The 13,276-nt window shown below is 53.3% G+C and overlaps 1 protein-coding gene across 1 annotated transcript in view; it reads right to left on the bottom strand.

Moving 5' to 3' along the window:
* Positions 1 to 13,276, bottom strand: part of ATP2B2 (ATPase plasma membrane Ca2+ transporting 2) — a 205,370-nt gene that overhangs the window by 103,750 nt on the left and 88,344 nt on the right. The window contains exon 3 of the mRNA XM_082639686.1: positions 4,330 to 4,834. Within this exon, the coding sequence (XP_082495812.1) occupies positions 4,330 to 4,528 (199 nt within the window). The 5' untranslated portion in view covers positions 4,529 to 4,834. The remainder of the gene's footprint in view (positions 1 to 4,329; positions 4,835 to 13,276) is intronic.

Genomic DNA, 13,276 nt, shown 5'->3' with positions numbered 1-13,276 from the left:
CCGATGTATCCGGTTCCCACCCTACCCTGCGGCTGCCCTGTCTTCTTTGTCCCCTTTCTCCCCCACCATGAAATATGCAACGCAGGGAGCGCCCAGCAGGGCCTCTTGAGCTGCCCCTGCTGACAGCTGGTGGCGCAGGGTCAGGAGTGAAGGGTGAGAGCCACGCATGCCGAGCGAGTGGCTCAGGGCACTGCCACTCCGGGCTCCCGGGAACCGAAGCTAAGTGTTCTCTGGGTGACGCAGCGTATCCCGTGTCCTGTCCCCATGCTGCGGCCTTCCGTACTACACAGAGAGGGACGCTGCGCACCCCACCTCTCCTTTCTCCCTCCCTCCCTCCCTTCCTTCTGCTGATGCTTTCTGAGCCCCAGGCACTGCAGCAGGTGCTGGGACACAGTGGAGAATGACAGTCAGCTCCCGCCTCAGGGCTCACAGGCCACCCCAACACCCAACACCCATCTTTCCAGACAATGTGAAGCCACCTCCTCTGGGAAGCCTCCTCTGATAGTACACTGACCCTTTGTTGGGCATCATCTTATTTAATTGCCTAATTTTTGTACAGGAATGGGGCCAGAGCATGATTTTTTTTAAAAAAGAGATACTTGGGTATAATAATAACAATGATAACGAACATCATTTTGTAAGTGTCTAGGGACTGCCACACAGTGCTAAGCCCTTCATGTGCATGACCTGATTTATTTCTCACATCATCCTGTGAGGTAGGTAGTGTTATTATGCCCATTTTACAGATAAGAAAACTGAGGCTCAGAGAGGATTCACTGAACTCTCCTAGTGTCCCTTGAAGAGTAAGCCAGTCAGGATTCAAACCTGGGTCTCAGGGGCTCTACTGTCCTAGGCTGGACAGGTGTGGAAAAAAAGGGAGCAGTGGAGGGCATGAAGGGAGGGGCATTACCAGGATGGAAGAGAACCAGCAGTGGGAGAGGAAAGCAATGGCACTCAATGGCCCAGTGAACTATCCAACACTGCCAGACCATGGGCGCTGAGTTCATGGCCTGTGCAGGTAGCAGGTGGTGCCCTGGGTGGGTGTTGATTTCTATGGCTTCAGATCCCCTCTATCACTTGCAGAGATCTTTTTGCCTAAAATTAGCTGGATGTGAACAGGAAGGCTAATTTACGTGTGGCCTGGAGCAGTTTCCAGGAGTGTGACTCAGAGGCTGCTCTCTGCTGACGTCAGCAGACTAGGGCAGTGGGTATTGGGAATGGCCAACCTGGGATCCTGGGACAGGTTGGAGCTGGGACAGCTCCAGACCATAGGGCTTTGAAATTGGGGGCTGGGGCTGGAGGCCAAGCATTTCTCTGAGTCAGAAGAGGGCTAAACAGGGCAGGACAAATGCTGAGCATGAGAGGGAAAATGAAAAGTACCCTGGTGGCTCCACCCTCCTCAGACCCTTGGCAGACAGAGGGCGCCTTCGCAGGACTGTTCCTAGGTACATGCGCGTGGCTGGGGGCTGAGGGCACACCTGGCTGTGGTGTCTGACACAGTTGTGTTCGAAGTCTGAGCTGATGTGAGCCATGGTGGTGACCTTGAGCCCTCATGCTTCCCATCTGTGAAATGGGTAACACCACCTGCTTCCAGGAATGTGGGTGATAAGGATGCAGAACAGCCTAGTAAAACGTGTAGCACCAGCTCGGACACTGGCCAGTGTCCCAGAAGAGTCAGATTCCACCGTTTCCGGAGAACGTGACTGCTTCTTCCAGAGTAGTGATAATCATACTGGAAACGACAAAAGCTGATGTTGATTGAGGACTTCTATGCCGGGAACTTGGCCTGATCTCACTCAATGTTCAAAACCCATGTTACTGATGGGGAAATTGAAGCGTTTAGTCTCTGGGGCTGAATCCTAACACACAGTGCTGTCCATGTGCCTGGTAGGCGGGGTACTAAGCTACTTCACTTTAGCCTCACCACAACCCTATGAGGTAGTCACTATTATTATCCCATTTTTCGGGCGAGGAAACTAAGGCACAGAGAGGCTGAGTAACTTGCCCAGAATCACACAGCTGTTAAATGACACAGCTGGGATTTGAACCCAAGTTGTCCAAGTCCAAGTCCAAGAGTAGCATTACGCTCCTCTGTCCTTCCCCAAACCTCTTTCAGCTCCATCTGCACCCTGGGAAATCCTTCAGGGGATCAATGCAGCAGGGGCTCTGGTTAATCCTACTATGGGCTTTCCTCCTTCTCAGGGATGTTTCCCATGAGAGATCTCACTTGATGCTCATGAAATATTAGAAAACCAAGGCCCAGCGAGGTCAGACAAAAGCCTCAAAGGCACACAGCTGACAGGCAGCAGAGCAACAGTCAGAGCTGTCATTATCGTTTCCATTTTACAGATGAGAAAACAAAGTCTCCTTTATTTTTCTTTTCATTTAACTTCTTGCAGCACATCAGCAGTCTGGGGAATTCTATCTAAGAAATGTCGCTCTGTGCCACATCACATGCTTTCCCTTCTCTTCCCTCCATAGCCAAGTTCAAACACCTCCTCCTCCAGGTAGCCTTCCCTAACCCCCACTGCCCACCCATCTCGTTTCTCCTCGATCCCTGGGGTCCTTGCTGCACTTGGTCTGGATTATCTGCTGTTCTGGCTGCTCAGCCATCTGAGAGCTTCTCTCTGTGGGCTGGGGACTCAGTGGCCACATCTCAGGGTTTTATGGGTCAGTTATCCACCCTCCTCTGTGCCAGGCACCAGGCTGGGTGCTGGATGTTCAGAGAGGAGCAGGACAGGATTCCTGCCCTCAGGTGCACACCTGCTGTCCTCAGCGCTGGAGCGTGGCCGTGAGCCACTCGATTTCCCAGGTCCCCAAGCCTGTCAAGTGGGAGGGGAGGGCGGATTTCTTAACCTGGGGTCCCGGGCCTGGCTTTGAGGGGCTCTGCGAACATGCTGGTAGCGTGGACCACACTGTTGCACACAGTTGACTATTCTTCTGCGGGGAGGGGCCATAGCTTCCATCAGGTTCTCCACAGAGTCTGGGGTCCAGAGACACTTAAGAATTCCTGACTCAAGAGAATCTCCTGGTCCCATTCAAAAGGCAAAGACCATTGGGACAACCCTGCCTCTTAGCAGGTCAGGTGTGCCCAACTGATGGTGGAGGTGAACATGGGCCATTCTGCCCCAGACTGATGTTCACATGAGGCCGGGGCCCAGGAGCCCCCCAGGCTGAGCCCACTCCCATCTCAGGGCCACACGTGGCTGTTCTCAAGCCCTGAGCTAGAATCACACAGGGAAGAAATGACGCTTCCCCTATTTCCACCCTCCCCGCCGAAACAAAACCAAACAATATCAAAAAAGAAAAAGGTGTTTCTAAACTTCTGCCCAGACTCAGCAAGGTGGGCAAAACATCAGAGACAGCAGCGAATCTGGGAAGAAGGACCAATCTTAGCTTTTCCTCCTGACCCAAGAGAGGAGGGCCCCAGACGAAGAGGGACACTGACCCCTGGCGCCGCAGGGCACAGTGGGTGCCGGAACAGCAATGGACTGTCTGGCCCTGGCTGAGCAGCTAGGTCCCCAGGCAGCCTCAGATTTCTTGTCTGTCAGTGGGGATGAGACTTCAAATGCTGCCTGCCTCCCAGGTTGTGGTCTATACCTGGTGGAGGATTGTCATCCACTCTCTTTAGAATAATAATGGCTGCCACCTATTGAGCACCTACTGTATGCTCAGGCTTCCACTAGGCACTGTGAGGGAGGTATTGGCCCCATTTTCCAGAGGAAGAAAGTGAGGCTCAGTGCAGCTTCTTTGCACAAAGTTGCAGGACTGGGAGTGCCGGGGCAGAGTACCTCACACCTGTGCTTTTGGGGTTTATTTAGGAAATTTTTCTTCTTCCTGGTGAGGGGAAGGTAACTGTGGGGATGGAACCCAAACTCTGAGCTCAGGTGCCCAAGCTGGGCTGGTGCCTTTCCTCTCTGCCTTGTGGCAGATGACATGGCTTTGGTCCCCTCCAGAAAGCTGAAACCTTCCCTGTCTGGAGATCGCAGGCCTGCTCATTTTGGCAGTTGTAAGAAAGCCCCATGCCCAGCTCCAGGGCAAGACACACATGGGCATCTGTCACCTTTCCCGTGACAGCCCATTTTCCTGCCTGCCCTGTCTTCCCAGCAGCTCCACAGCTGCCCCAGAGACCTAGGGATCCCCAATCAGAGTCTGGATTTGGATGAGTCGGACATGACGCAGCCCAGCAGCAGGGGCTGGGGAGCTGGAACTGGCTCATTGGTTCCGTGCTCAAGCCCAGACGAGGGGGTTCCTGGGGCCTGGGTAAGGGAGCCCAGGGTCTGACTGACCCCCGAATTCAAACCCCGTGTTTGAGCCTTGTGCACCTACCTTCGACAGGTGAGGTTTTGAGGCGCCGGCAGATGGTGTCAGTGTCCCCGTAGGTCTCCTTGATCTTGACCACGGCCTCGGTGCCCCGCAGCTCCATGAGGGAGCGCAGCTCCTCCATCGTGCACCCAAACTCGCCCCCATGGCTCGACTCATTTCTTTGGTTTTTGGAGTAAAAGTCACTGTTGGTCATGTCACCCATGTCTGCTGCAGTCCCCGCTCGGGGTGGGTCCGAGGGTCAGTGCTGGACGGGAGGCTGCCAGGCGATGGCTCCGTGTGGCTGTCCTCGGCACAACCTCACTGGACGGCTGTGGCTCCTGGCAGCTGACTCCAGGGGGCAGCCGAGGTGGGCTGGCGACAGTGGCGGTGGGCTCTGAGGGGTGTCCCCAGGCGTGGGGCAAGGTCCAGGGGCCGGAGGGGCTCAGGGCTGTAGACCCAGGAGTCTCCATTCAGCGGGGCCCATGCTGCTCCCTGGAGCTGGCATCTACATGGTCAGGGGCGGTGGCTCCTGCAGGGTCAAGCAGAGAGTGGTGACAGGGGTCAGGCACTGGAGGCCTCATTGGGACAGGTACCCAGGAAGGCCCGGCTTGCAGGTGCTACACACACGCCCCCCACCCCAAATAACACCCACCACACATACACATACCTGGACGTGGATGTTCGTACAATACCCCATCATGCACTGGCACACACTGCAAATCCAAATGCACTGACACCCACTAGGCCCTCCATGCTATACCAGCCCCCCGGCACAGCCTGATGCATCCTCATAACACATGCTAACGCCCTAATTGTCCACTATGGACACACTGACTTCGCGATACAAACCCCAGTGTACACACACCCTGTGACACGCCGCTCGGGATGCAACACCCCACCTGCCTACTTTTAGGGCCCACCCACTGCCATACACACACACCAACACAGGGCCCCCTTCACACACATGGTGGCGGACACCCCCTCCCCACCATGCACACTGTCACACGTAGTCACATTTACAGGCATCATCGTAACATCCCCACCTCCTCCCCTCAAAAATGCCAGTGTTCACAACCCTGTGTACACACATGCCATGCCCACACAATCAGGGGCCTAACCCCCTGCCCCCAAGCAACGGCTCCCAGACGCCCCAGCACAGATGCCTCCCCTGTCCACGCCTCCTATATCTGCCGAAACGCACTGCTCTCCCCACTCGAGGCTCACAGGCGTGGGGATGGGAGAAAGCAACCCGCCTGCACCCGCAGACCACAGCTACACTGATCGAGGGCCTCAGCCTCGCCAGAGGGTCCGTCTCACACATATTCACCAGGATGTCACTGTGGCCCCCAGAATGAGCCAGGGTCAACAGAACCCTCACCTTGGGGCCCCAGAGTCCGGAACCACGGACAGCGGCTGCCACGTCCCTTAGGGAGCCCAGGAGGAGGAGGGAGCACCGGCTACTCCCTGCCCGCCTGGCCACCCTTGCCGGAGTGTGGCATCTGTGGAGCTGCCAGGAGAGAACCCAATCCACCCAGATACCCAACACCGGTGGCCAAGGCCCCGGCAAGCGTTGGGTGACAAAGGGCCTCTGCTGAGCTCGGCTGGGTCTGGCACAGGGACCGGCCCCGCCCAGCAGCTGCGGAAAGCTGGCCGTCCTAGGCCCAGAACAGTGAGGGGGAAGAGGTGGGGGCAGGAAGGTGGGACTGAGCCCCACCCCAGCCCCAACTCCTCCCTCGTGTCCCCCTCCCCTGCCCCATCTCTTTCCTTCACAATCCTTTCCTCTTGCACAGAGTTTTAGACCTGGAGGTAATTTAGGGTTAATCTCGTTTTCCCAGTGAGGAACCTGAAGCTCAGAGAGGGAAAGGAACTTGTCCAGAGACACAGAGAGCAAGAGAGGATGGAGCCCAGAGCTGGGCTGGGATCTCCTGACTGTCAGCCCGCTGCTCTTTCCCCTCCCACTAGGGGGCGCTCCCTCCCCTCTCTCTGAAGAACAACACAGGATCCTAAATCACAGCAATCCGGGTTCAAATCCGAGCTCTCCTGAATCCTGGCTGTGGGATCCTGGGCAAGTCCCTTCAATTTTCCGAGGCTCAGTTTCTTCATCTGTAAAATACGTCATTCTCCCCTGTGCCCCAGCTACTTCCCAGTTTACTGGGAACTAATTGTGAACCACCATGTTCAAATCCAGTGAGTTTCCACCCGGGGTACAGAGCTTCCCAGCCTGGATCAGGGGGTGCTGGAGCCACAGGAGAAGCCTGTCATACCTCACAGGAGGGCACTTTCACTCAAGAACGCAATAGGAAGCCTTATTTTCACACTGGGACCAACTGGTATCTTACCGAGTAGAACTTAAAGTGGGCCTGATGCCTTAAGCAGAGACACGAGACACCAAAGAAAGTGTGTGCTTGGGATTCCCACCCGCAGTCCTGCAGGAACACTCGGGGTCCCTGGCCATCCGGGCTTGCACCACCACCATAACCCGTGAGTTTTGACCCCAACGGTATATCCCCGAGAGGAGCAGGGGAGGCAGGGACCAAGCAGGCCCGTGTGTAGAGATGCGGTGGAGGTCAACTGAAGGGGCTCTAGGAGACACAGCCTCTGGGTTCAAGTTTTGCCACCTCTCAACAGACTGGGAGGCCAATTGACTTTAGTTTCATTATCTCAAACAAAGGGAGGGGGAGTAATAGTATCTACCTCATAGGTATTATGAGACTTAAGTGAATTATTTCATGCAAAATACTAAGAATTGAGCCAAGCACATGGTAAGCACTAGTTATTGTCATTATTAGCGATCCATAAACCACTTTATGAGACAGGTAGTCTTGTTACTTCCTAGAACACATGAGGAAACCGAGGCCAAGAGAGGTGAAGTCACTTGCCCAAGGTCACAGAGTTAGCACGTGGCAGAGCTGGGATTTGAACTCAGGCAGTCTGGATCCAGAGACATACTCTTAGTCAGGATGCTTTGCTGCCTTCCCTGGTGCATCTCCCTCATGGGGTTCTTACAATGCTTACATGAAGTGCCATATGTGAATGAAAGTGCTTTGCAAAAACCACAAGGGACTCTCTAACGCCGAGGTGCTGTTTTCTATCTGTCTTCCTGCTACCTGTGGCGTGTCTTACAGGCACTGATAATTACATCTCTGACAGCACAAGCTATGAGAACCGTTAGCAGTAATTATATCTGTGATGACAACAGTAGAGATGAGTTAATGGGCTACTGGTGATTTTAATGACTATTGTGTTAAGATGAACAATGATCTTCAACCAACGATCCATCCATCTACCCATATGTCCATCCATCCATTCATCCAACCAACCATTCACTAACTGTGTTGTGTGCACCTACTTTGTGCTGACAAGGGGGAAGAGAGACAGTTAGATGAATGACCTCCATAATATGATGGGTTTGCCATGACAGGGAGTCCCAGGTGCTGTGCATGTCCAGAGCAGGAAGATGTGACCTGGGCCAGGGTATCAGAGAAGATTTTTCCTTTTAACATGAGTAGGGGATTTTTTTTCCCTTTCAGGAAAATGGGCTGTGTGACTTTGGAGAAGTCACCTTACCTTTCTGGGCCTCATCTGCCCAGTGAGGTTGACCCATCTGTCTTACAGGCTGCTGTAAGGATCCATTGAGGCCCTTATGTGTGGGTCTCTGTGTGGCTCCTGGCCTGGAGCAGATACTCTACAGTGCTGGCTTCTGCACCTCCCCCAGCCTCCCTCCTACCTACGCACCCTGTTATTAGCAAGTGCACCTCCCTCAAGGCTGAGATGAGGTTCATTTGCAGCCAGCTCTTAATACCACACTGACAGTCACCCCTGTCCTAATTGATGCGCACACAGGCTGCTATGGACTGAATGTGTCCCCCTGCCCCAGATTCATATGTTGAAGCCCTAATCCCCAGTGTGATGGTATTTGGAGGTGGTGCCTTTGGGAGGTAATTAGGTCATGAGGGTAGAACCCTCACACATGGGATAAGCCTTCTTATAAAAAAGAGACATGAGAGAGATGATCTTTCTTGGTTGTGTGAGGACAGTGAGAAGATGGCCATCTGTAATCTAGGAAGTGGGTTCTCACCAGGAACTGAATCTGCTGGTACCTTGATCTTGGACTTCCCAACCTCCAGCACTATGAAAAATAAATTTCTGTTGTTTAAGCCACACAGCCTATGGTATTCTGTTATAGCAACCCGAGCTAAGACATGTGCCTGGGCAGGGCAGATGTCTGGGCAGCCAGTCCTGGGCCCAGAGAGGTTGAGCAACATAACTAGGGGTCACACAGCCAACTGGGGTCACAGCCCACTGAAAAGCCCCGCCCTGTTTTCCGAGCTCCTGCTGTGTGACCCTGACCAAGCCCCTTTCCTCCCTGGGCCTCAGTTTCCCATGTGGAAACTGAAGAGATTGGACTAGTGTTCTCTGGGGTCCCTTCAGGCTCTGATGCGCCAGCCCCTTCAGAATCCAGAATGAATGTTCTGACAATATTGGGTTTATACACTTCGTTTCAGCTTATTAGCATTTAAATGACTCTGTATTGTTACATTTCAGTGACTCAAGAATAGGTTGGGGCACCTTAATAAAAAGTCTTTGCCAGGAGAGACTCTGGCAGAGGAAGGAGCAATGGATTTTTTTTTTGGGGGGGGTTAATTTAACAAAGAGGAAATCTATCTTTCGAAGGAAGGTTTTAAAAAAAACACCCCAAAACCTAAACCATCAGCTTTTCAAATCCTAATTGAAGGATGGGACATCGCAAATGAATTACGTGCTAAAAATAATTTTCAGATGCCGAATCCTTCTGTTTTCAGACGTGCGGAATTTAAATGCCATCTTAATACGTATTTATAAAGTCACCCTTTACTTTGAATTGCCCCTGGCACCAGTGACAGATGTGGGGACACAGGCCCCGTCTGGAGATCCCTGATGACGAGGCCTGATGCTGCCATTTGGTAGTTTTGTGATGGGGGTGGAGTAGAGGGGGGCAAGGTCTTAGCCCCTCCCTGGGCCTCCATCCCCTCCTCCCCGCACGCCTCCCTCCCTCACAGGGCTTTGCGTGGCCTACCTGAGCTAGAGCTTAGAGCAGTTCCTGGCACAGCGTAAGACTTGTTCAACAGGGACTGTTCTTCTGATGGTAACTTAACTCGCTCCTTCCCTCTGCTCTCAGCTCACCCAGACTGTCCCCCACACTACTGTCCTGAACATGGGGCTCAGGCCAAACGTGCCATCCCCACAAGGCTCCCAGCACCGCTTGGAAGGCTGAGGAGGGTCCCAGTTTGCAGGCACAGCTTACAGGGCTAGCCTCTCCTCTGCTCTGGTCCTGACTGACTAATCCCCACAGGCAGGACATTTTCTTTCCTCTCCTGGATGCAAATTCTGGCCTTTCTGTGGTCCCCACCCTGCCCCGCCCCGGCTGAGGGGACCCTCCTCGGCACTGACCGGGGAAACGGGTGAAATCAGCCAGGCAGCTGGGGGCAGAGGGACAACTGCTCTTCCCTCAGCCGCACTGGGAGAGTCAAAGGGTTGTAGCCATTGTCTTAGCTGCCCCTCTCTGGGGGAGGGAATGTTCCGTGTATGTGTGTGTCAGAGGGTACCAGTGGTGTGTCAGCAGATGTGTACTGACTCTGGGTGACCCTGAAGGACAAGGTGTGCGGTGCAGGTCTACTGGAGTACGGCAGGATGAGTGTGTATCTGTGAGTGTGAGTGAGCCAGAGATGTGTGTGCCCATGCCTGCCTCTGAGTGTGCAAGCCCCGCGATCTGTGTGTGTGTATGCGTGTGTGTGCATCAAAGCTGACAATGACAGTCTCGGCTTTGATTTCTCACAGTCAAGGAGAGAGAACGGGGAAAGAGGAAGGGAATTGAAAATGAATACCTCAGAGGCGAGTTTAGTGCTATTTTTAGAAAACTCCTATCCTGTTAACCAGAAAAGGAAAATCTAAAAAAAAAAAAAATATATATATATATATATATATATGTATATATGTATATATTTATATATCCCACAGAAGCAGCCACGCACCAGCCTCAAAGGCACAGATGGCGGAAGCAGGGCCAGGGGGTGGGCTGCTAGGCACTCAGGGTGTCTCACATAGCTTCTCACTCTCCTGCCTGGCTCAAGGGAGGGTAGGTCCCCAGCCCTTAGCTGCCCAGCAGGGTCAACTCTCTCCACTTCCCCTGTTCTCCAAAGGAGTTTCCAATGTTACATGGTAGGAAAAACTCCACATTTCTGGTCCTCTACGTGTCTAACATACCCACCCATCCACTCACCCATCCATCCATCCATCCATCCATTTGTCCATCCATCCATCCATTTGTCCATCCATCCACCCACCCATCCATCCATCCACCTCTCCAATAAAAAGCTGCATCTCAGGCCCTGCCCCAAGCACTGGGATTCTGAAGAAAGCAAGGGAGGTGCACAGACCTTCCTTCTAGCTGCTGAAGTTATGCTCACTTTGCCACACAGAGTCCCCTGAAACCCCATGGTCAGGCTCTGCAGACCAAGCTGAATGATTCCTGCACAACTTTTGCTTCAGATTTTGGGAGGATGTAATCCAAATGGCACTTGCCTGGGAACCAGACCTGCTGAGTCCCAGTCTTGGCTTGACCACTACTATTAATAGAGATTGCTTAGCATATGCTTCCATGGGCTGTGTAGTATCACTGTCCCTGTTTTCCAGGCAAGAAAGCTGGGGCTCAGAGGGTTACAGATGGCCAGTGCCATACAGATGGGACCTGGCATAGTTTAAATATGCCTGCTTGAGCCCAAAGCCTCTGTGTTTCCGCTGTGTCTCAATGCCTTTCACCAACTCACGGTATGGCCTCGGACCAATGCTTTCTTCCCTGTGCCTCAGTTTCCTGTCCTATAAAGTGAGAGGGGGGGTTGGACAGATACTCAGTCTTAAGGGGCCATTTTAGCGCCATCCTCAAGGATTCTCCCATCACCGGATACTTGTTTCTAAGGGCACACACACTTCCCCAAGCCTCCTTGCTGTCCTGCCATCCCCAGCAGGGCACCATCCTAGTTGCAAGCCAACTCCTGCTTGGCTGGAGGCCTAAGGAAGGAGAAATGCCCTAGAACCTGGGAGTCACAGGCTGATGAGAATTCACCTGGTGCCTTTGACATCCACTGCCCGCCCCCCTCAGCCTCTGCATGGCAGTGCCTGCCTTCCAAGATTTGTACCCTTTATGTGCTCCTTGTTTAGAAACCTTCCCTTTAAAAAGGAGAGTTTTCTGATGAAGCAAAAACAGTAAAGTCATCAGCATATCGGGGCAAGAAAGCTTAGCTGAGGCAGAAAAGTGTTGGGGGGGAGACTTCACTTTGGCAAGAGAGGGGACATGCAGTGAGAAGGCTGGGGACGGTCACTCTGCCTCAGATGGACCAGCTGTTCTGGACAGTGTCCTCTGGCTTCAGTCAAATGTCTCGGCCACCTCCCCAGCCTCATCCCTCGCCCTGCCCAACTTTCCTTACAGATGCAATGACTTCCCTGGCTGCCCCCAGCCTCCAGATCCTAACTGGCTATAGTGACACTGTCCCCTCCTGTCTTCATCTGCCTCCTTCTCTCCTACCTCCAGCTTTGTCTCCGTGGATTACAAGCAGAGGCCTGAAGGAAGGACAGAAAATGATAACAGCAACGCTTGGATCATACCTGCTATGTGCCAAGTACCATTCTATGTGCTTCACATTTGTTATCTCATTTAATCCTTCACAACAACCAACCCTACGCCACGGGTACTGCCACAGTCTCGTTTTCCAGAGGAGAAACAGAAAAAGAGAGTGCAGTGATTGGCACAGGTCTTTGGTTGGAGGAGTGAGGGCGGCAGAGGCAGGTCTCACACACACACACACACACACACACACACACACAGACACTCTTAAGGGCTCACTCACATCCCTCTTTCCACCAGACCAGGCTTCTACCCTTTTTTCTGGTTTCTATAATGAAGCACAGGGTTCTGCCATGTCAGTGCTCTGACCATAAACAACAGCAGGTCACTGGCTCCTTGGTGAGTCTTCAGGCTTCACCTCTGACCGTGGAGGGTTGGGGCCCAGGGAGCCGTCTCTGGGGATGAAGTGTTGATGGATGGATGGAGGTGGGTGCTGGGAGGGACTGGGTGGCTAAGGTCAGGGAACCTGATAACCACAGGCCCCCCTCTCTCCCCTGCAGGCTGACTAGCAGAGGCCGGGAGTGAGCGCTGCCCACGTGCTTATGGTGCTGGCTGACAGCCCCCCTGGGGAGGACAAAGAAACAGGCAGTGGGGAACGGTCTCCACTGGGAGCTGTCCCCAAGGCCACGGTGCTGATTCGGGATCTGAGTTGGTTTTAGGGACCACGTGCCAAGGAGCTGTCCATGTTCTGTGGTGCTGACATAGGGCAAAGGGTTATAAGTGCCCTTAGAGCTATCCAGGATAGAGCAGCGCTGACCAACGGAGTGCAGAGTTGGGAAGCCTGAGGAACTGGGTGTGGGTGCAGCAGGGAGGGCACAGGGCATTTTCCTTGAGTTATGTGAGCAGGCGTGGGTAGCTGACCCCAGGTATTTGTGCTGTCGCTCAAAGCCAGGTTGTCAGGCAATGAGGTGTCCTAGTGAGCAGGCCTGAGCCCAGAAGATGACACCAGGCAAGAGGTCACTTGGGGCCACTTGCATGCATACACAGAAGACTCACCTTGGGCCACCAGTGCCACCTGTCACCAATGCCAGAAATCCCACGACTAATGATCCATCCTTTTGTGTTGTGCTTGGTCCCCTCCCTCTGGTTCCTGCTGGGACCATAGTTAAGTGGTGGCATCTCAGTCTGTCTGAATTTATTCAATTCTTTCCTCCATGGAATGGGGAAGGAAAATTCACCCACAGAGATGCCCAGGGATGAGTTTAAGTTGGGAGATTACTTTTGAAGAGCTGAGTAAGTTCTTTGGGGTCCAAATCAGAGAAGCTGGAAGCTAAGGCTTGGGGAAAGTCATTCTATGTGGCCTGAGAACAC

Source organism: Mesoplodon mirus, assembly GCF_964341445.2.
Source record: "Mesoplodon mirus genome assembly, chromosome: 12".
NCBI lineage: Eukaryota > Metazoa > Chordata > Mammalia > Artiodactyla > Ziphiidae > Mesoplodon > Mesoplodon mirus.
Note: the sequence above shows the minus strand (reverse complement) of the source record. Positions and strands in the feature narration are given on the sequence as shown.